The following is a 19,116-nucleotide window of genomic DNA, read 5'->3' on the forward strand; positions in this document are numbered from 1 at the left end:
GCCTTTGAAAGAGCCTGAATCTCCCTGGCACCTGGCAGCAGAAGACACCCAGCTTTTTAAGTAGGACAGCGACTGGATACACGGTCCCTGGTCTGTTCCCCCAGCGTACCATGCCCAGAGGGGACCCTATGCCCTTGGAAGAGGTCTCAGACACCGAAGCCCAGCACCATCTCCTCTAGAACCCACGGCGGCCTGCCCCTCCACAGGGTGCGGGGAGCTGGGGAAGGGGCTGGAGGCTGGGTGGCCTCTGTGGCAGGAATGCCTGATCTCTTCACAATCTCTAACGCTCCTCATGTCATTCTCCCCAGCGCCCCGCTGGGGCACCAAGGCCCAGCGGGGCTAAGTGACCTGCCCAAGGTGCCAGGGGAACTCGGTGCCAGAGCAAAGACTCGACTCCAGACCTCCCCTCGCCCCAGCCGGGCGCCGGCCCACGGCACCATCCTTCCGCCCCAAAGGGCGGCGGTGTCCGCGTGAGCCCGACAGGGCGGCACCGCGCGGGCGGAGGACCCCCGCGCGCCCCGCCTCTGCCCGAGCCGCCCGCAAGGGCCCCCGCGGGCGCAGAGGGGCGGGGGCGGGCAGGGAGGAGGAAGGGCGGCGGGCGGCGCCTTCCCGAGAAAACTGGCGCCAAATTTCCCGCGCGGCACCCCGTGCGCAGCTGCCCGCAGCCAGGGGGGCGGGGCTCCCGCGGAAAGTGGCTACATTCGGCGCGCGGTGGAACGCGGGGCCGCGCCAACGTTCCAGCGAGCCGGGCTGGGCGAGCACTGTCCGACCGCGCGGACCTCCCAGCGAGCCGAGCCGAGCCGAGCCGGGCCGGGCCGGGCCGGGCGAGCAAGGTCCGTCCGAGCGCCCGCGCCGGCCTCCCCCCGGAACCGGCCCCGCCGGGATGGCTCAGCGCAGGGTGACCGATTTCTTCCCGCACAGCAAAAACCCCGCCCGGGACGGGCCGCTGGGCAGCAAGCGGCGGAAAACCCAGCCCGTGGGAGGCGTGGCCGGCGAGAAACGCCGGGCCGCCGGCTCCAGAAGCCGGCCCAACGCGGCCCCGCTAGCGATCCCGGCAGGGACCCTCCGGGAAGCCAGCCCCGGAGCCACGCTGGGCGGGTTGGGAAATGACGATCGGGCGGCGGTGAGCGCCGCAGCCGGGCTGCCTCCCCTGAGCCCCCAGCAGCAGCAGCTGCTGGCCTCCCCCCGCACCCCAGGGCGCCCCGATCCCGGCTGCCCACAACCCCCGGCACGGACACCCACGGGTAGAAAACGGTGTAGACAGGAACTGGATCCTGGAGCGGAAGAGGAGCGAAACGCCGACCCGCCAGCCGGCCTCCAGCCCCGGGAGACCCGCAAGAGAGGGGCCAGGAAGAAACTCGTACTGCCCGCAGATGCAGATCCCCAGGGTACAGAGCAGGAGGCGGCAGTCACGGTAGGTACCCCCTGAAGGCCCTTGGCCAGCCCAGACCCACGCGAGACCCCTGGACGGGGGCAGTTTTGGCCCCGCAGATCTGGATTCCCTTTGTCCTGGGGGCCTCTGGGCAGCGCTGGGTCTGAGGCCTGTTGGGACCTTCCGTACGGCTTGTGCTGGCAAGCAAGTAGGACAGGGCCCTAGCTGCTCCCCTGGCCCCCTCCGGCCTGCGCTGAAGATCCAGTGCCCAAAATATCAGTAGGGAAACTATTAACAGCGTGTCTTTTAACCTCGCCGTTGTGCTTCCTACTTCACACCCCATTGAAGCAGACAGGGCACATCCCTGCGGGCAACAAACCTGAGCAATAGCGTTTGTAATAAACTCAAATTGCTGGGCTCTCCGGGGTCCTGCTTACAGGAGGGAAGGAAGGAATCGTCCCTTGTTGCTCATCCTGGTGTTAAGCACGCTGGGAGCTCTAGTGTAGACAGGCTGCTGGTATTTTGTGCACTCTGGAGATTAGATCTGCTTTGATAAGGGCAGTGACTCAGTATTAACAGCCTGCAGCAGCTGGTGGCCCATCTCTGCTAGGGTTTCGGATGTTGCAAAACTTGGTGGAGTAGAACTAGTGTAGAAAACGTTTTGGGCCAGGGATGGAATTCCTAATCCCAGTCTGTAATCGCTGGTGCAGGGCTGCTGAGACAGCATGTGTGTGTTTGGGGAGTGGGGAAGTCAAAGAATGAATGCAGTCTGTTAGTTGCACCGCACTGCTCGGACCTGGATTCACTGGGTATTAGAAAATCTGACTTTGACTCGAGCTCTAGCGGACATGCTGACTCGGAGCCATAGGAAGGTTTATCTTCCACTAATGCAGGGAGACTCCTTGGTGAGTAACAGCCAGGCAGTGAAGGCAAAACATTCTAACAACAAATTCCGGTTGCAGGTTTCCAGCCCCTGCTCCAGTGCTGCCCTCAGACCCCCAACTCCGTCATCCCTTGACAAGAATGTGAAGAACCTGGTGAATGTGACCCTCTCACCAGGTCCAGAAAGTGGGCTGCAGTCTGGCCTGGCTACACTAGGGGGAAACATAAGCTTTAAGCAGGTATGGAAAGTTTGTGAGTTTTCTCTCCCTGAGACTGGGAAGGGGCTCCACTGAGTGAGCTCTGCTAATAACTCTGCGCTCTTCTGCGCGCTCACCCTCAAAGTGGCTTGATGGGGATACAAACCCTATCACTCTTAGCTCTGCAGCGGCATCTAAATGCATGTTAACACCAAGGGGGGATGTAACAGCTCCCTCTGCTCACAAGCTGGGTTGGGGTAGAATTCCTGCAGAATCCCTTATGAATTCTCTTCTCACTAACCCACCTCTGGCGTCCTTGAGATACCAGCACGTGCCTGGTATGTTCAGCAAGTGTGCTGTACCTAGATTGGCCCCCTGCATGCTAAATACATGATTCTGTAGGAGTATAAGTGACCATTGGAGCTATGCTAACCCTCCAGCCCCGTCCAGAATAACAACTGAGCATTACTTGTAAACAATCTTCCCATTCTGAGAGTCCTGTATCTGTTCCCTTCCCACTCCCCATCTCAGGTCTCATCCAAGGAGCTGAAACACCGCCTGCAGAGACTCCAGGAGCTGACTCGGAAAGCCAAACTGCCAGCTTGCCCCTCTGAGACCTGCAGTGACTTGAAGAGCCGCTTGAAACAAGTGCAGGAGCTAGAATCCAAAATCCGCAACAGGAAGGCAGAGGAGGGGAAGGGATCTGGACTGCAACCATCCAAAGAGACCTGTGAGCCAACCGTGGAAGCCAGGTGAGAAGCCAACTTTGGGGATAGCTGGAATAGGAACTTCACCTTCAGTGTGTGTTTAACCTGGTGCTGAAACAAAGTCTGGGACAGTAGACCTGGGGTTCCAGTTAATTGGCATAGTCAGTGATGGTAAAACTAATGCTGCTCTGGGTTTCCTGAAGGGCTAATTACCACCTACAAGGCAGAGGTAGAATGTAGCCCAAGGCACTTGGGTAGCAAAATGCTGCAGCTCTCCAGTGGTCTCTCAAACATCTGTTTCTGATGTTTAATATCCAGTAGTTGGGGTTCAGCATAGATGGGATCTTTCTACTCGGAGACCAAACATCTCCGCTCCAGAAGTGAGAGCCTGCTTGCCTCGTTCACACAAATATGTGCGCCAGCACTAAATGGTTTAAACAGAGAGGCTACTTCTGAGCATGTCCACTCTTGGGCACTGACATGGCATTGCGCGAGGGATCCCTGAGGGGTGACCTGCTGCTGCCTATGCTCTGGACAGCAAAAGTGAGCGGGCTTCTCCATTGAAGCAGAGTCAGGGTGGGGGAAGACTTCAGCAGGGTCACTTGAAGAAAGCACTACACAGATGCTGTCGTGAATTTGGGATGCAACTCGCACGTATCTTCTTTCTATTCTGACGGCTAAGAAAAGAAACTCTCTGCCTCTGGAATGTGTAGCACAGCCTCAGAATCTGAGCTGGACCTTTTCAGCTCCTCTAATCCATCCCCATCCTGCCAGCACAGGATTGGCCCTTGGAGAACATAGAGGCAAAAGATTGCAGAGGTTGGGGATTGTATGAACATCAAATCGCCATGTCAGCACGGACTCAACAGAGATTTCTACCACACCTGAAACTAGCAGGCTTTCCTACTGACCTCCTTTCTGAGTAGCAAACCAAGAGCCAGTCTGTTCACACACGTGCTCACAGACACCTGGTGTTAATCTCATGTTGAAGCTACTTGTTGTGGGTCTAATTCCTGGTCACTTTTCCCTTCTATCAGTGAGAGGGCACCTGCCTATCAGCGATTCCACACCCTTGCTCAGGATATTCCCCCAGGTCTCACGCTGCCCTATAAATACAAGGTACTGGCAGAGATGTTCCGCAGCATGGACACCATTGTGGGGATGCTCTTCAATCGCTCCGAGACGGTAACCTTTGCCAAAGTCAAACAGGGTGTCCAAGATATAATGCACAAGTAAGTTCCTCCTCCTGATGGTGGGTAGCTCTATGTACGAGGAATTGCTATAGCGCTGTAGGACTCCGCATTCAGCATTCCCTGTGATTGTGCCAGCAGCATAACAGCTGTGAACTTTTCCAGTTTTGTGCCTAGTACAAAGCAGATGCACAATGAGCAGCATCTAAGAAGGTCAGGATTCAAGTGCACTGGAAGGGCTTTCTCATGCAGACTTCCCAAGCCTGCAAAGAGGGACCTATAGAAGCATACATGGAAGGGTTGAGGGGGAGGGGGCTTCCACCTGTTCTGGCTACCTGTGATAAATTCTGGTTGTAACGTTTTCCTCTAAACGAGGAAGGGCTCGGCATAGCTGACGACTGTGGCATTGCTGGATGTGTCCATGTGGGTGGGGGAGGAGACTTTGATGCTGGCAGGAGGGAGACTTGGCTGGAGCATGTGGAGTGACTCACTCCTTGCTGCGGTACCTGCAGCACCTCTTACAAATCTATTTCCCGTCACAGGGGGAAACCCTGACTGTCTCCACGTTACAGAGAGCAGACCTGAGGCACAGACATTAAATGACTTGCCTAAAGCCACAGAAGAAGCTTATGTCAAGACTGGGATTAGACCAGGAGAGCCCTTGGCTCCTGGACCTGTGCTCAGACCACTTCCCAGGACAGGATTTGCTCTTTAACTTGCAGCTCCTCTGTCCTTTGCTGTTCACTCCCATACGTATTGCAGGCAGGGACTCTGACCGCTAGTACCCTGCGTGTCGCGTGGGAGTCTGATTCCCGGGACCCCCCGTTGCTCTGGGTTCCATCGGGGCTGCTGAGTTTAAGCACTTGTTGCTGATGCTCATTTGTGTCCGTGCTGCTGCCTAATTTCCGACTCTTCCTGCAATGCCACAGGCAGTTTGAAGAGAGGAATGTGGGTCAGATCAAAGCCGTGTACCCCACTTCGTACAAGTTCCGCCAGGAGAGGAACATCCCAACCTTCAGCAATTTCTGGAAGAAATCCAGCTACCAGCTCACCATAGAGCCCGTGCTGGGGGAAGGTACGTGCTGCAGCATACTGTCTGACTGAGCCCTTGTGGAGGAGACCTTGCTGGCAGGCTGGGCTCTAAACTCTCTCTCTGACCTGATCCCTAATGGTGCTTGCTGGGAAAGGATGTTTGGGTCTCTGGAAACCTTTTCCCCCCAAACGAGTTCACTGTGTCTGACGGAACTGAGACCATCTGACTAGCTGGTTCCCTGAACGTGGGCAGAGTGGGGAGCAGCTCTGACCTATTCCAGCAGTGGGCCAGACATGTAAAACTATTGGCCTGGCAATGGATCTCGAAGCCTGTCGTCTTTCCCAGGGGTTCCTTTGAAACTCGGCTCAGAACATAACCTGTCGATGGCATTCCCAGTTCTGGCTACACTGGTGCTCTGCATTCATCCAGGTGCTGTTCTGTTTGTTTCCCTGGGATGCAGCAGGCGGGGGTGGAGGGCTGGCTCTGAAGCTGACGATCAAGTCTGGTGTCCTTGAGGCTGTGTTGCTTCACGCTCCTGTACTTACAGCTGCTGCAGTGTGATGGCATGTGTCAGCCCTGGGGTACTGCAGCCAGTTCTTCCCCCTGTAGCTTCCCCAGTTGCAGGACCTGGGGATAATGAGGGAACCTCTCTTGTCTCCAGAGGAGAAGGTAGATGGCTGCCCGCACCTGTCAGCGTCGCGTTTGCTGGAACGCAGGAGGGTATTCGGCAGGAACTTGTTGAACATTGTCAAACAGCACCACAAGGTGAATGGCTCGGTGTTTTTGGTATCCTGGGGAGACTGGTATAGACCAGGGGCCATGCCGACTGAGTGAATCTGCCATCTGTGCATGCAGTCAGCTGGAACCTTACTACCGTTCGGGGGTGCTGCGTTCTCCTGTACTTCGTGAAGCTAAGCCATCGCCTCCTTAACAATCTCTCCAATTCAGAAACTCCCCATCATGCAATGATGAGACCTGCTCTGTCTTAGGTCACTTGCTGGCTTTCACCTTCAGGGATCTGGGATTCCCCAAGACACTTTTTTGATAGCTAGAGGCAGAGATAAGAATCCACTTAACTGAGGGGCCTGGGATCCAAAATAAAAGTACATAGTTGGACCACCAAACCATTCATGTCTGTGGAATCCTAGGCAGGGAGGGGAGAAAATCTGAAACATTGAGACAAGGATCAGGATTCTCCTAGGGAGAGAGACTTGTCCTGGACTCTCCTGGCTCTGGTTTCTCATAGACACATGACACTAAACTGCTAAAAGCACAACACTGCGGTGAGGTAATGGATCTAGCTCAAGGGTAACAAAACCAAACTCTTATTGGGTATCTGACTTGCAGTGTCTGACACACAACTCTTTTCACTCCAGATGTTCATGGCTTCCCTCAACCCCGCAATGGTCATACCAGATGACAAGCTGACCAGATGGCACCCTCGCTTCAATGTAGACGAGGTGCCAGACATCATACCAGCTGAGCTGCCCCGGCCCCCTCAGGTGGACAAGCTGACCACGGCACAGGAGGTGTTGACCAAGGCCCAGAGCATGATGACCCCAAAGGTAAGGGACAGAGATGCTTAGGCTGGAGTACACAGCACCAATACTGGATGGTTGTGAAGAACTTGTTACCCCCTCTCACATCTGTGGGATCACTGGTACTCCTGTGACCCAACTGCAGTAATACTCAAGCACCCACTCCTCCCTGGGGAGGAAACTCCATCTTAGACTCTTCCCTGCTATTGATCAAAGACCCTGAACTGTTAACCTGCAGTTGGGAACTGTGCCCCTAGCTTCAAGCATAGGCTCCCTGGGTACACCTTGCAGCTCCCGCATGAGACTTCTGACTCTCCTTTGTGTGAACAGATGGAAAAGGCTCTTGCCAACCTGGCTCTAAGAACAGCTGAAACCAGCCCAGGAGAGCATGAGGCCCCCAAAGCAACATGCACGGCCAACACCTCCAGTGCCCTGAAAGGAGTGTCCCAGGCCCTGCTAGAAAGGGTGAGTAACCTGGTTGTGACTGCAGAGGGAGTGTCCCCGACAAGGGGGGTCTGGAGAGTGTCTGACCCAACCCCCACTAACTTCTGTTCCCTTAGATCAGAGCAAAGGAGGCTCAGAAACTGCAGGCTCTGATGACCCGGAACCCACAACAGGAGGAGCGGCTCGTCATGATCTCACGGCTGCCAGAGATGGCACGCTTCCTGCGCAATGTGTTCGTGGCTGAAAAGAAGCAGGCGCTGACTACAGAGGTGGCATGTACGCGGATGCTCGACAGCTACTGTACCACAATGACTGCTGGTAATAGAGGGGGATTGGAAAGGGGTTTTTGCCTCTGGCATGTGAGGTTCTGAGTCACAAAATCCAACATCTCCTGCCACCCCTGGAGCGAAGGTAGAGCTGAATGCTAGGAAGCACTGAATGGGTACCGTAATACCTACTTACCTCTAGAGGTTGCTATGGCTACCATGTTAAATAATACATTTTTGGGAGCTGCAACGCTATCCTGGAGTTAGCTGTAGTTGGAGGATCCCTATGGACAGAACCTTTACTTTCTAGCCTCACTTCTAACTCATGCTCCTCGTGCTGGTCTTGATGGAATCCTGGAACAGTGCTTATCCTGTCAATGGAACAATAGTAAATAATTAATTTTCCCTCAGTGGTCTCCCTAAGACCCTACCTTGGTGGAAGCTAAGGGTCTAGTCTTTATCTGGCATCTCTGTGCTCCCCCAGAATGCCTAGCTGCTGCACCCCTCCCCCAGAGACTAGTTTGCCTGCCAATGTAGAAGCTGACACTACTTCATCGGCTTGGTATTGAGTTCTGTAGCCTCTCCCCCAGACATGGGAAACCCTGGGGTAGTCTGAACTCCTAAAATAACGGCTGTAATCTGATGGAGAGAGGAGTGGGAATATTTTTATAGGGCTTCCCTGCCCTGTATTGCTTCCGTTCCTGTGTACCAGCAGTGCCAAGCACAGCTGTTGTAATTGATGGCTAAGCTCAAAGCCTGGAAGCAATGGCTGGGAGGAATTTCACCTGCATGGTTCTGTGATTTGGGTAGGGAGCAGAAGCCAGAACTGCTGCCCATTGTGTAACACACTGGCTGACAGCTGGGAGAAGCTGTTTGAAACTAACTTGCTGATCACCTCTGGTTCTCTGCAGGTGAAATGGAGAAACACCTACACCTTTTCTCAGAGTTGTTGCCTGACTGGGTCATCATCCATCGGATCAGGAAAGACACCTACATCAAGCTGGACAAGAGCATGGACCTCAATGTCATTATGGAGAGACTGATGAGGATAATTAAGGAGGAGGAGAAGCTCTGATTCCGGGGGGAGGGAGTGGCTGGGGGTGAGATCCTGATCTTAATTAGATGTGCCTCTGAATGTAGCAGAGATGTGTCCCTCTTAAGGTCTTGCAGAGAACTCCCCTTTGGGCTGCTTGTGACCTCTCTCGTTCCTACCTATGCACAGGAAACCAAGAAGGTAGACAAGCCTCTTGGAGCTGAAGTTGTTCCTTTGGCACAGTTCTGGGCAACTCCCCTGGCCCTCAAATATGAGGGCTAATAGGTTATGTTCACTACTGCATGCCTTCCTTCAGTAGGAGGTTGCATTTGGCTTTCCTACCTAAATTGCTCCCTTTTTTTAGCTCTGACTGCTTAGTTACTATGGGCAACTTCATACAACAAATAAAACTCCTCGGGCCACAGTGGGAGCAGGGGTGTTTGAGCATCTCTGGCTGGCATGGCCTTAGTTACGTAAGCCAGACCCCCCTCTCTGAGCAATGTTGTAATGTTTAATTCCCTTGAACAAGTTTCCAGTATGACAACTTGCATCCATTTCTTCCATTAGCTGAAGGTGCTGTGGGGGTGGATGGGATCATATGCCATTTCTAGAAAGTGAGAAATAAGAAAAATGGAATTTCCTTTGGAAAGGAAAAATCCCAGGGGCTCTTTTAATCTGTTCTGTTTTACAGAGAGAGAGAGTGCATCTCAGACCACTCCAGCTCTCTGACATTGTTGAAATGTGTTGGTATTAAACTTTTAAATGATTGGCAGTAGCAATGCTCCCTGCTTTAAAGAAAGAGTTCTTGCCTTAAACAGTGGGCTGCTTGAGGCACCCTTAACTCCAGCTGTAGGTGCTGAGGCTTCTCAGCGGCGGCAGAACATTGTGAATTACCAGTAGGGGAAGGGTTGAGTTGTCCGCCAATTTATGCAGAGACTTCTTGGGAAAAATGAGCAGGGATTTGCAGAGAAATGACTGCAACTTTTGTACGTACAGGCATGGCTGAGAGCAGAGTTTAGCATGTGAGGGTTAGTACCTAATCAAAGGTTAGTCCTTCAAGGAAAGGGAACTGCTGACAGCTTTTGGCAACTGCAGCATAATCTAATTAGCACAAATGAGGGGGTACAGAGCATTCTTAACTGTTGGTTCATGTACTACTTTAAAAATGTATTGTGAATTGGTAGGACATCAAGCCCCTGTTGATGGAACCCTGCTCTAGATGGTCCATGCTGTAAGTCTGAGGGTGGACCCTAAACCCCTGAGCTTACAAATCACTGAGGTGCCATCCAGGTCTGTGCTAGCAAGGGCTTTCTCAGCTAAAGAGGCTTCAGGATATACAAATACTGCGTGGGGGAGTTAAGGAACAAGTCTTCCTTGTCTCAAGTACTAGGACATGAATGTGAGTTACTGCTTGGTTATACCAGAAGTCCAAACAGGGAGCAGCTCTGTTCTTTACCACTTTCCCCTGGGTAAAGTGCAGCCAGGCTGGCCTGTCTCATTTAGGGAGCAGGTTCAGAAGGTGCCCATTTGCCCCCAGAAGGACGGCAGTAGACAAAGTGGTTGCACACGTGCAGAGCTAGCACTAGATGATGACGCAACAGAACAAAGCCACCTCCCTGTTGCTTTTTGAGTAGGAAACAGCAGTGAAGTGTGGCAGGTAAACCTGATCACATCTAGTCTGAACTTTAGTGCACACCCCTCTGGGGGGTCTTGAGCATATCCCTTGTTCACCACTGCCCCCTGTTGGAGTTTTAAGGAAAACCAACATCCTAACTCTTCAAGTCACAGGATCAGATGAAAATCTCAGTTTTTACAAGTCGATTGCTCCCAGGTGCAGGAAAAAAAAAAGCTGACAACTTGACTTTCAAAGGCAAATAAAGATCATGCTTTTGGACTACCTGGGTATTAGCAATGTTACTTCTCTCAAAATGGAGATACTCAAACTCTCCCCCAGGGTAAGACTGATGTCCAGTGCTCTATGCTAAGAACCTGAAACCAGGAGCTACTTTCACCAATCCTAATGAAAGACTGGATTGGTTTCACTGCAAAAAGTTTTCTTTATAGTGAGGCAACTCCTCTTAGGTACCTATTTCTGTAAAATCCTAACAAAGAGAAGGCACTAGTTTTTACCTTGATGTAGTGGGTCAAGGGGGAAGAGACAGGGCTGGCCATAAGTAGCTCCACTAAGGCAAAAGCTACAGGGCTATGTACCATTAGGATTTTACAATCAAGTTAGCTATCTCAGGCCCTGAAGCCAGAGAGAGAGGGTACAGTCCGAGCCTTGCCTGACGTCACAGTTTCTGGCACTGCATGGGGTCCAGCGCTGTGCTTTGGCAGTCAAAGAACATAAACGTGACAGTGCTGCAGCTGGTTTCCGTGGGTTTTTTGGGTGGAGCTTTATTTCTTCACTTCACAGCAACTCTCCTGCCTTCACTGCCAAGTGTGCAGGAGGGGTACTGATTCTTACACAGGCTGGGTGTAAAAGTTAAACATTTTCTGGAGGCTTCCCAAAGAATTGTAATGTCCTATCTGGGGACTCTTAATACTACCTGGTTCTGAAGCTAGGAGCAAATTAACACCAGTACTCCTATAGACCTAAGAAACTGAACATCTGATGTTTAAGGTTAACTACAAGTGCTTGGCTACACATCTGGTAAGCAAGCAGGCCGGGGGCACTGTAAAGGACACTTGGTCTGTAACTAGAGGGAGGCCCATATCACTCAACACTCGCCCTTTGGAGCTAAACACAACTCAGGCTGTAGACAAGTTGTATGGTTTCAGCAGTGTCACCCCATGGGTGGTTCTATCCAGTGGAGGGGGAGTATACAGTAACAAAAGCAGCCTACAATGAAACAAATGCCCAAACCCTCTCTACAGTTCCTACTCTTTAACTGCATGCCTATTTGATTTAATGTCGTACCTGGGCTGTTCTCCATGTATATGGTGCACTTTCACACACCTGGGGGGAAGCAAAGGTTTCTGTGCGCTCAAGGCACTGAATAACTAACTACCTTTCTTTACCTTGCAGAATTAGATATTAAGTATTACAGTTCTAGGAGGAGCAAGTCCCAAAGTTGGCTTCTCTAGCATCTTCCAGTGAGAGCTCAAAGGGCAAGGCTTGGGGAGGAATTCAGTAAGACCAGATATGAGGAAGATATCTTAAAGGTTCAGCTCAGCACGTAAAGCAATTGGGCTGGCCTAACTTCCAACCCTTTTGTATTTCACTGAAGTCACAAGATGGCTTGTTTCACTGGACGTTGGTTTCTTGAAAAGAAATGGTCATAGAAATACACACCCCCTTCATCCTGCTACCACAATAGTTTTGAGAATTAAAAGGTCAATATTTATTTACTAATCAGCTACAGATTCAATTGAAGACAGCCATTACAAATATTAGTTACAATCCAAAGCATCCTTTCTCATTCATAGGGAGATTTGGGTACCCTGGTTCTGATTTGTAAGTGTTTGTGACAGAGTTGGATGTTACAGCTAGATCACAGACTGCAATTAGGAGTCTTTTTTCTAAAAGTCTGCCTATCAAACTTTCTCCACCCTAGTAACTAGAATGCTTTTAATATTAGAGCTCATGCTAAAGCACGCAAAGTGAGCAAAGTTCCCCTTTCCCTTTCAGGTTGTGCCAATACTGGAGGGTATTTTGGAACAAGGAAGTTGATTGGAAGGGGCTGGGGGGAGGGGAGACAACAATATCAACCCAAGCTCAATAACCTTTCAGTATGCTGGAACCTGAGGATAAAGGCAGAATTCAGGGAACTTTATATATAAGAAGGGGGCATGTAAAAAGTTGTATGTTTTACATGAGATAGGATGAGTGAGACATGCTGGGGACTTGCACCCATTTCTTATATTGAACAAGTCACCACTGCTCCATTAGCATTGCAAATTGAAGAATTCCAATGTGTAAAGCTCCCAGGGTTGACAGAACAGCTGTAACCCAAGCATGTGGATACAGTAAAAGAGGCCATCATACAGATGCCCAATACCATGTTAGTTTTCACTGATCTAGAGAAACTGATTCCTCCCCTGATCACAAGTAAATCTCAAAGCCCTTCCTCATTTCTCACCAAACCCACAGCAAAATCTAACATGAAATTGGAATGATATAAAGGCTTTTAAATGATATTTTAGATCGAAGGACAACTCCCCCCCACCCCACCCGCCAAAAAAACACACTACCTTTGGCTCTGTCAGTTTTCCCAGAATAAGGAGGCATAAACAGTGCAGCAAGTTTAGCAGAATTGAGCTGGAACAAGAGAGTCCTAACTGCCCTTGCTGTAATGGGGAGCACCTTCCTCCTTTTTTAGAAGACAGAGGAGGGGACTGCTTGTTGTCTTCAAACAATTGATCAAGATAAGAAACAGCAGCAGATCTTCACCAAGAAGGCAACTGCAATCAGACCATAGCAATCTTCTCTGATCTGAAGCTCATTAGTCATATTGCAGCAGAGAGTAGACAGGGAACGGTTTCAGTTTTTCTGCCCCTTTCAGAGATTTTAACTCTATGACCACCGCACACTCTAGGACTTCAGCCTTCAGTTTCTTCATCAGCTCACAGGCTGCACACATGGTACCTGCACAACAAGGATGTTAAGCAGAGAGAGAGAGAGAGAGAGAGAGACAGACAATCACTCCAAGTATTACAAACAGATAAGGCACACAGTCTTAGTTCCAACTTTAATCTATCGCTAACCACATGGTTAGAAGCATGCAAACAGGTAACGTCCGATTTTCAGAAAGCATCACACAGCGCATTGCAAAGCCAAGAACAAGACAATGGATTCCAACATGGCTTTTATTTTTTTAAGCCAAGCTGAACTCTAGTGGGCCTTAGGGCAGGGATTTCAGGTACTATAGTACAGTAATTCAGACACAGTATAAACCCCAGTTGGTTAACTGCTGCATCCCTCTCCCCATAAAGTCACAAGGACACTTTAACAAAGAGGTTCTGTCCTCTTCAAAGCAGCTTCAGCAGAGAGCACCCTGAGAAAGAATGAGCAATACCAGTTACAGCACAGCTGCACAAGGAGCAGACTTAACTACGCGACTGCTCTTACCTCCAGTTGCAAGCAGGTCATCAATGAGGACCACTTTCTCTCCCGGTTCCACGGCATCGCTCTGGATTTCAAGTTCAGCCTGCAGGATTGAAAAGGCAACTTTGTTCTAGTCTCACTTTATGGAGCACTGCTTTCAAAAATGTTAGTGTGTAGCAAAATGCAGACATTACATTCATCAGCAAGAATAAAATCCTGACTTTCAGCATCTACATATACAGGCCTTGAGCTAAAGAAGATCTTTAGAGTCCCAATCATGCACGCTAACACAGTGTATTCTATTCCTTTTGTTAGATAAGCTCTCCCAGAACAGCACCCCAGATGGGACTGGAACGCCTGTATGTAATACACTGGCCTAAGCGTGCATGATCAAGACTCCAATGGTTTTGGTGCAAACAGTCCCGGGTTTCAGCCCTATGGTGTCTACAGATAGGCAGCCAGCCATGGAAGCATCTTTTCTCTGTCCTCCAAGAGAGATGAACCCATTCTACATAAGGACTGGCCCATGCAATGCTTATGACTACCACAGAACTTTGTACTATGCAAGGGAAGGCTTGCCTCAACAGTATTCACCTGCCAGATACTCCAGCAGCATTAGCTAGCTAGCTAAGGCAGAATTATTAAGCCTATGCTCTCTCTCTCTTCCAATAAGGGCCAGGCATGAACCAGCTGCTGTGCAATAAGTGTTTCCTAATTTAAAACCATTAAAAAAAGAGCATTTTACTAGAACATTTACTCAAACAAGCAAGAGTGAGAAAAAGTGATGGATATCTTCGTGCAACGCCCCCTTCTTTCCTCTTCCCTGTTCCGCTGGCCTTTTTCCAGAAGCACAGGACTTGCTGTCAGTCCTTTAACTAGGTTCCTCTAAAAATCAGCAGCCATTAGTTTTTATGTTCAGTACTATTAATAATACGTACACTCAGATTCAAGCCCCATCTAACAGCTGTCTGAACAAAGTACCTTTTCTCCAAAGATCTCAGAATAGTTCGCAAAATTAACTCTCTGTTAAGCCTCACACCACCCCTATGAGGTAGGTATTAGTCACTGGGCACAACCAGAATGGAACTTGGAATGCCTGACTCCCACTGCTGTGTTCTCATCACCAGCCCCAGAAGGGCTACAGTGGTTGGGAAAATCTCTAGCACCAAATATTATTAGATGGGCTTCACCTCACCACCATCCTCATCCCCAAAGTAGCTCAGTGATTTCAACAAACAAGACATTAGCAATTACAGCAGTGTCCACCAAGGGTTCTCTTCTGGCTATTACCTGGCCATACTCAAGCGCGTATGAGACAGATTCTGTGGGACCCGGAAGCTTTCCCTTTTTTCGTATTAACACACAGCCAATCCCTAGTCTCTGTGCCAGAACTGGGCCAAAGAGGAAACCACGAGAATCCAGACCTATGGGAAGCAGAGCAGCAAAAATACTGTTAAAGGGAAACGGTTCAGTTTTCACTCTCTCAGCAAATCTTCAATGTTTCTGTTATCTTCCTGTACTCAGGGAGCCTAGCAGCTATTTGTACTGATTTGCAATCCCACCTACTTTGCATTGTATGTTTGTATTCACACAGAATTACTATGAAATGCAGCCTGGAACCTGGAGTTCCACATATATCACCACAGTATCTATGTTAGGAGCTCCCTCTATTAGTTTGTGAACTGGTTCTTGTCTGTACTGATAAGAAATTAAGTCTCAATATCAATTCAACTGTAGGGCCAGAAACTCAGTATCACATCAGGATGGGTTTATATCACAGCCACTAAGAACTGAATAGAGTCCACTAGACTCACTGACATTGGATTATTGTCAAATCACCCCTCTTCCATTCAGTACTTATTATTCTCAATATCCTTAAACAACGTGTTCGTTGGAATGGAACAGTTATCTCCATAAGGCACAGCTACAACTGGTCTGTAACCAGTCACTCTGAGACAAGTGAAAAAATGGAAACACAGCTTGTCTTTTTGCTATTTATATAACATTAGACCTGGCTTAAAGGCAAGTTATAGACTAAGGAAGACAGAGTAGTAATTAGAAAAGGAGTACTTGTGGCACCTTAGAGACTAACCAATTTATTTGAGCATGAGCTTTCGTGAGCTACAGCTCACTTCATCGGATGCACCTTAGAGACTAACCAATTTATTTGAGCATGAGCTTTCGTGAGCTACAGCTCACTTCATCGGATGCATGATGCATCCGATGAAGTGAGCTGTAGCTCACGAAAGCTCATGCTCAAATAAATTGGTTAGTCTCTAAGGTGCCACAAGTACTCCTTTTCTTTTTGCAAATACAGACTAACACGGCTGTTACACTGAAACCTGAGAGTAGTAATTAACTTATATTGGCTAATTCACTGCTTACTGTTATTAAATCTTTTTAAATAAAGGAAATTATTGCCAAATGTTCATCGAGACGGTGTTTTCAACACTCAAAACAGCATGTCAGAAAACTACAGCACAAAAATAAAACCACCATCACACAAGTGTTACGTAGTTTGGTACAGAATAAAACGTTATGATAAACAGTCATAATGTTGCAATACATGATGTTCTACCATCTTTCCTGCCTCGTTAAAGTGGTTGTTTCTGACCTTTGCTTACCATGCAATCTCTGTATGGATGGACAGTAATGTTCTGTACTGTATTTTATAGAAGTTTCCCTAGCATTTATCATGATACCCACCCGCAATGAAGTCGATCTGTGGGTAGCGTGCCTTCAAATGAGCTTCCAAAAGATCAACCACAGTTCTGAAGGCTATAGGATCCTTTAGCAAAGGGGTGATATCACTAAAAACAGAAGAACAAAATGAGTTATCCCTGGAACCTGAAAGCTACATTACACAGATCAGAGCCCACAGTTTACCCGCTCCATGTTCAAGAAGCCTGGTTTCTACAAGTGGATTTGAGTCATCACTCCATTTTCAGGGGTTCATAATAGCTGCAAAAGGGGCTACCTACAAGATCTCTTGAAACAGTGGTTGGACTCAGCACTGAGTGAAGAAACATGTCCTATAGCTAGACAACTAGCAACTGCTGCTACGATTCCCTAAGCATTTGTATTCTAACCCTTTTTTCAGATGCTCAGAGCTTTCCAAAGTGTTCACACTCCAGGCTGAGAATTTCCAGATGGTGACTATTTCTGAGGCAAAACAATTCAGATGTTTTGAAAATACGTGTGATGGAAAAATAACTTCTTATAATGAAATTCATACTTTTTTAATAAGCATGACACCGCTACAGAAAAAAAGCTGAAACAGCCCTCCTTAAGAAATGCCTTTGTTTGGGCATCTGCAAAGTGTTTTTTACTTGCCGAGATATAACCCACTGATATAACCCAGATATAAACCTGACCTATCTCAGCTACAGCTGATAAGGTGCTCAGGTAAGAACATGCTGGGAGAGAGTTTGGCCCGACTACAAAGCTACACACCAGTTCAGTTTCATAGAATGTGACTTTACTCCCATATGTAACTGCTGGCAGGACTAAGGCTTAACTTGGCTGCTCACTGACCAAGTGACTGCAGCAGCCTGCGGGTCATGGGCCGTACCCCTGAGCTCAGCTTCAGCGCACCGAGCAGAGGCTGCCTGCTTCAGAGCGTGCAGGGCAAAGGCCAGCGCAGACGAAGGACAAACCTAGGCAGGCCAAGCAGGTCTATCCCCAGCGCCAGGGCAGTAGGACTCTGCAGCTGCGCCATCCGTGTGCCAGGGCCAAACTTCACGCTGTGCCCCAGTGCGCATGCTGCATGAGTGTAATTGCACAGCGCTCCCCCCCCCGCAACCTGTCCTGCCCCCATGTCCCTCTATCACCCCCCCAGCCCCCCTTCGCTCCCTGACCCGCCCCCTCCCTCCTCAGCCCCCCCAGCCCTCCTTCGCTCCGACCCCCCCTCCCTCCCTCCCTCCCTCCTCACCCCCCCAGCCCCCCTTCGCTCCCTGACCCGCCCCCTCCCTCCTCATCCCCCCAGCCCTCCTTCGCTCCCTGACCCGCCCCCTCCCTCACCCCCCCAGCCGCCCTTCGCTCCCTGACCCACCCCGCTTTGCTCCCTGACCCGCCCCCTCCCTCCCTCCTCACCCCCCCAGCCCCGCTTCGCTCCCTGACCCGCCCCCTCCCTCCCTTCCTCACCCCCCCAGCCCCCCTTCGCTCCCTGACCCGCCCCCTCCCTCCCTCGCCCCCCCAGCCCCGCTTCGCTCCCTGACCCGCCCCCTCCCTCCCTCGCCCCCCCAGCCCCCCTTCGCTCCCTGACCCGCCCCCTCCCTCCTCAGCCCCCCCAGCCCTCTTTCGCTCCGACCCCTCCTCCTCACCCCCCCAGCCCCCCTTCGCTCCCTGACCCGCCCCCTCCCCCACCCCCACCCCCCAGCCGCCCTTCGCTCCCTGACCCGCCCCCTCCCTCCTCACCCCCCCAGCCCCGCTTCGCTCCCTGACCCGCCCCCTCCCTCGCCCCCCCAGCCCCCCTTCGCTCCCTCCCTCCCTCACCCCCCCCAGCCCCCCTTCGCTCCCTGACCCGCCCTCGCCCCCCCAGCCCCCCTTCGCTCCCTGACCCGCCCCCTCCCTCCCTCCCTCGCCCCCCCAGCCCCCCTTCGCTCCCTGACCCGCCCCCTCCCTCCCTCCCTCCCTCCCTCGCCCCCCCAGCCCCCCTTCGCTCCCTGACCTGCCCTCGCCCCCCCAGCCCCCCTTCGCTCCCTGACCCGCCCCCTCCCGCCCTCGCCCCCCCAGCCCCCCTTCGCTCCCTGACCCGCCCCCTCCCTCCCTCCCTCCCTCCCTCGCCCCCCCAGCCCCCTGACCCGCCCCCCTTCGCTCCCTGACCCGCCCCCCCAGCCCCCCTTCGCTCCCTGACCCGCCCCCTCCCTCACCCCCCAGCCCCCCTTCGCTCCCTGACCCGCCCAGCCGCCCTTCGTTGCCTGACCCGCCCCCCAGCCCCCCTCACCGGAAGAGCACCCCGGGGCAGGGGAAGTCCGGGAAGGGCCGGACCCGCTCCTCCAGCAGGCGCCGCCGCGCGCCCAGCTCCCCGCTCATGCCGCCGCGCGCTCCGCCAGCACTGCGCAGGCGCCCCTCGGCCGGCCTAGCGCCTCGCGCTGCTCTGGGGGAGGAGGCGGAAGGGTGCGGAGGAAACCATGGCTGGAGGCGGGGGGGGGGGAATGCGGAGGAAACCATGGCAGCTGGAAAGGGGTAGAGAGGAAGCTAGGGGGCTGTTACTGGTGGTATGCCCCATGCCATCAGCACCTGCCCTCCCCGTGGCATCATGGGTTCACATCCGCGGGTGCCCCATGACAACGTCCCCGGGGTGTCACCTTCCACCATGGCCACCCACAGCAGCCGGGCTGACACCTGACGTCATCATGCTGTCACAGCAGCTGTGAGGTCATCGCGGCCGCACTAGGACGTCACT

At 51.6% G+C, this 19,116-nt stretch overlaps 2 protein-coding genes across 2 annotated transcripts; one reads left to right on the forward strand and one right to left on the reverse strand.

Moving 5' to 3' along the window:
- The first annotated feature begins 707 nt into the window (after window positions 1–707).
- Window positions 708–9,430, forward strand: CDT1 (chromatin licensing and DNA replication factor 1). Its single transcript, XM_077830699.1, has 10 exons — window positions 708–1,414; window positions 2,335–2,493; window positions 2,983–3,203; window positions 4,196–4,390; window positions 5,278–5,423; window positions 6,043–6,146; window positions 6,758–6,946; window positions 7,250–7,384; window positions 7,480–7,681; window positions 8,541–9,430. The coding sequence occupies exons 1-10, from the start codon at window positions 884–886 to the stop codon at window positions 8,702–8,704; spliced, it is 2,046 nt and encodes a 681-aa protein (XP_077686825.1). The 5' UTR covers window positions 708–883; the 3' UTR covers window positions 8,705–9,430.
- Window positions 9,431–11,982: 2,552 nt separating this feature from the next.
- APRT (adenine phosphoribosyltransferase) lies at window positions 11,983–18,798 on the reverse strand. The gene is made up of 5 exons (XM_077830703.1): window positions 18,655–18,798; window positions 16,416–16,519; window positions 15,000–15,133; window positions 13,734–13,812; window positions 11,983–13,250 (listed from the first exon to the last, which is right to left on the reverse strand). The coding sequence occupies exons 1-5, from the start codon at window positions 18,741–18,743 to the stop codon at window positions 13,108–13,110; spliced, it is 549 nt and encodes a 182-aa protein (XP_077686829.1). The 5' UTR covers window positions 18,744–18,798; the 3' UTR covers window positions 11,983–13,107.
- Window positions 18,799–19,116: the final 318 nt, after the last annotated feature.

This window comes from Eretmochelys imbricata, chromosome 12 (genome assembly GCF_965152235.1).
Source record: "Eretmochelys imbricata isolate rEreImb1 chromosome 12, rEreImb1.hap1, whole genome shotgun sequence".
In the NCBI taxonomy this organism is placed as follows: domain Eukaryota; kingdom Metazoa; phylum Chordata; order Testudines; family Cheloniidae; genus Eretmochelys; species Eretmochelys imbricata.

What these genes read in the sequence shown, in the direction of transcription:
- APRT (XM_077830703.1), bottom strand. Translation starts at nt 18,743, where the DNA reads ATGAGCGGGGAGCTGGGCGCGCGGCGGCGCCTGCTGGAGGAGCGGGTC. An exon ending in ACAGATCGACTTCATTGCGG is followed by an intron (nt 15,134 to 16,415) that starts GTGGGTATCATG and finishes TGCTTCCCATAG; the next exon opens with GTCTGGATTCTCGTGGTTTC. An exon ending in TGACCTGCTTGCAACTGGAG is followed by an intron (nt 13,251 to 13,733) that starts GTAAGAGCAGTC and finishes CTTGTTGTGCAG; the next exon opens with GTACCATGTGTGCAGCCTGT.
- CDT1 (XM_077830699.1), top strand. Translation starts at nt 884, where the DNA reads ATGGCTCAGCGCAGGGTGACCGATTTCTTCCCGCACAGCAAAAACCCC. An exon ending in GTCCAAGATATAATGCACAA is followed by an intron (nt 4,391 to 5,277) that starts GTAAGTTCCTCC and finishes GCAATGCCACAG; the next exon opens with GCAGTTTGAAGAGAGGAATG. An exon ending in TTGTCAAACAGCACCACAAG is followed by an intron (nt 6,147 to 6,757) that starts GTGAATGGCTCG and finishes TTTTCACTCCAG; the next exon opens with ATGTTCATGGCTTCCCTCAA.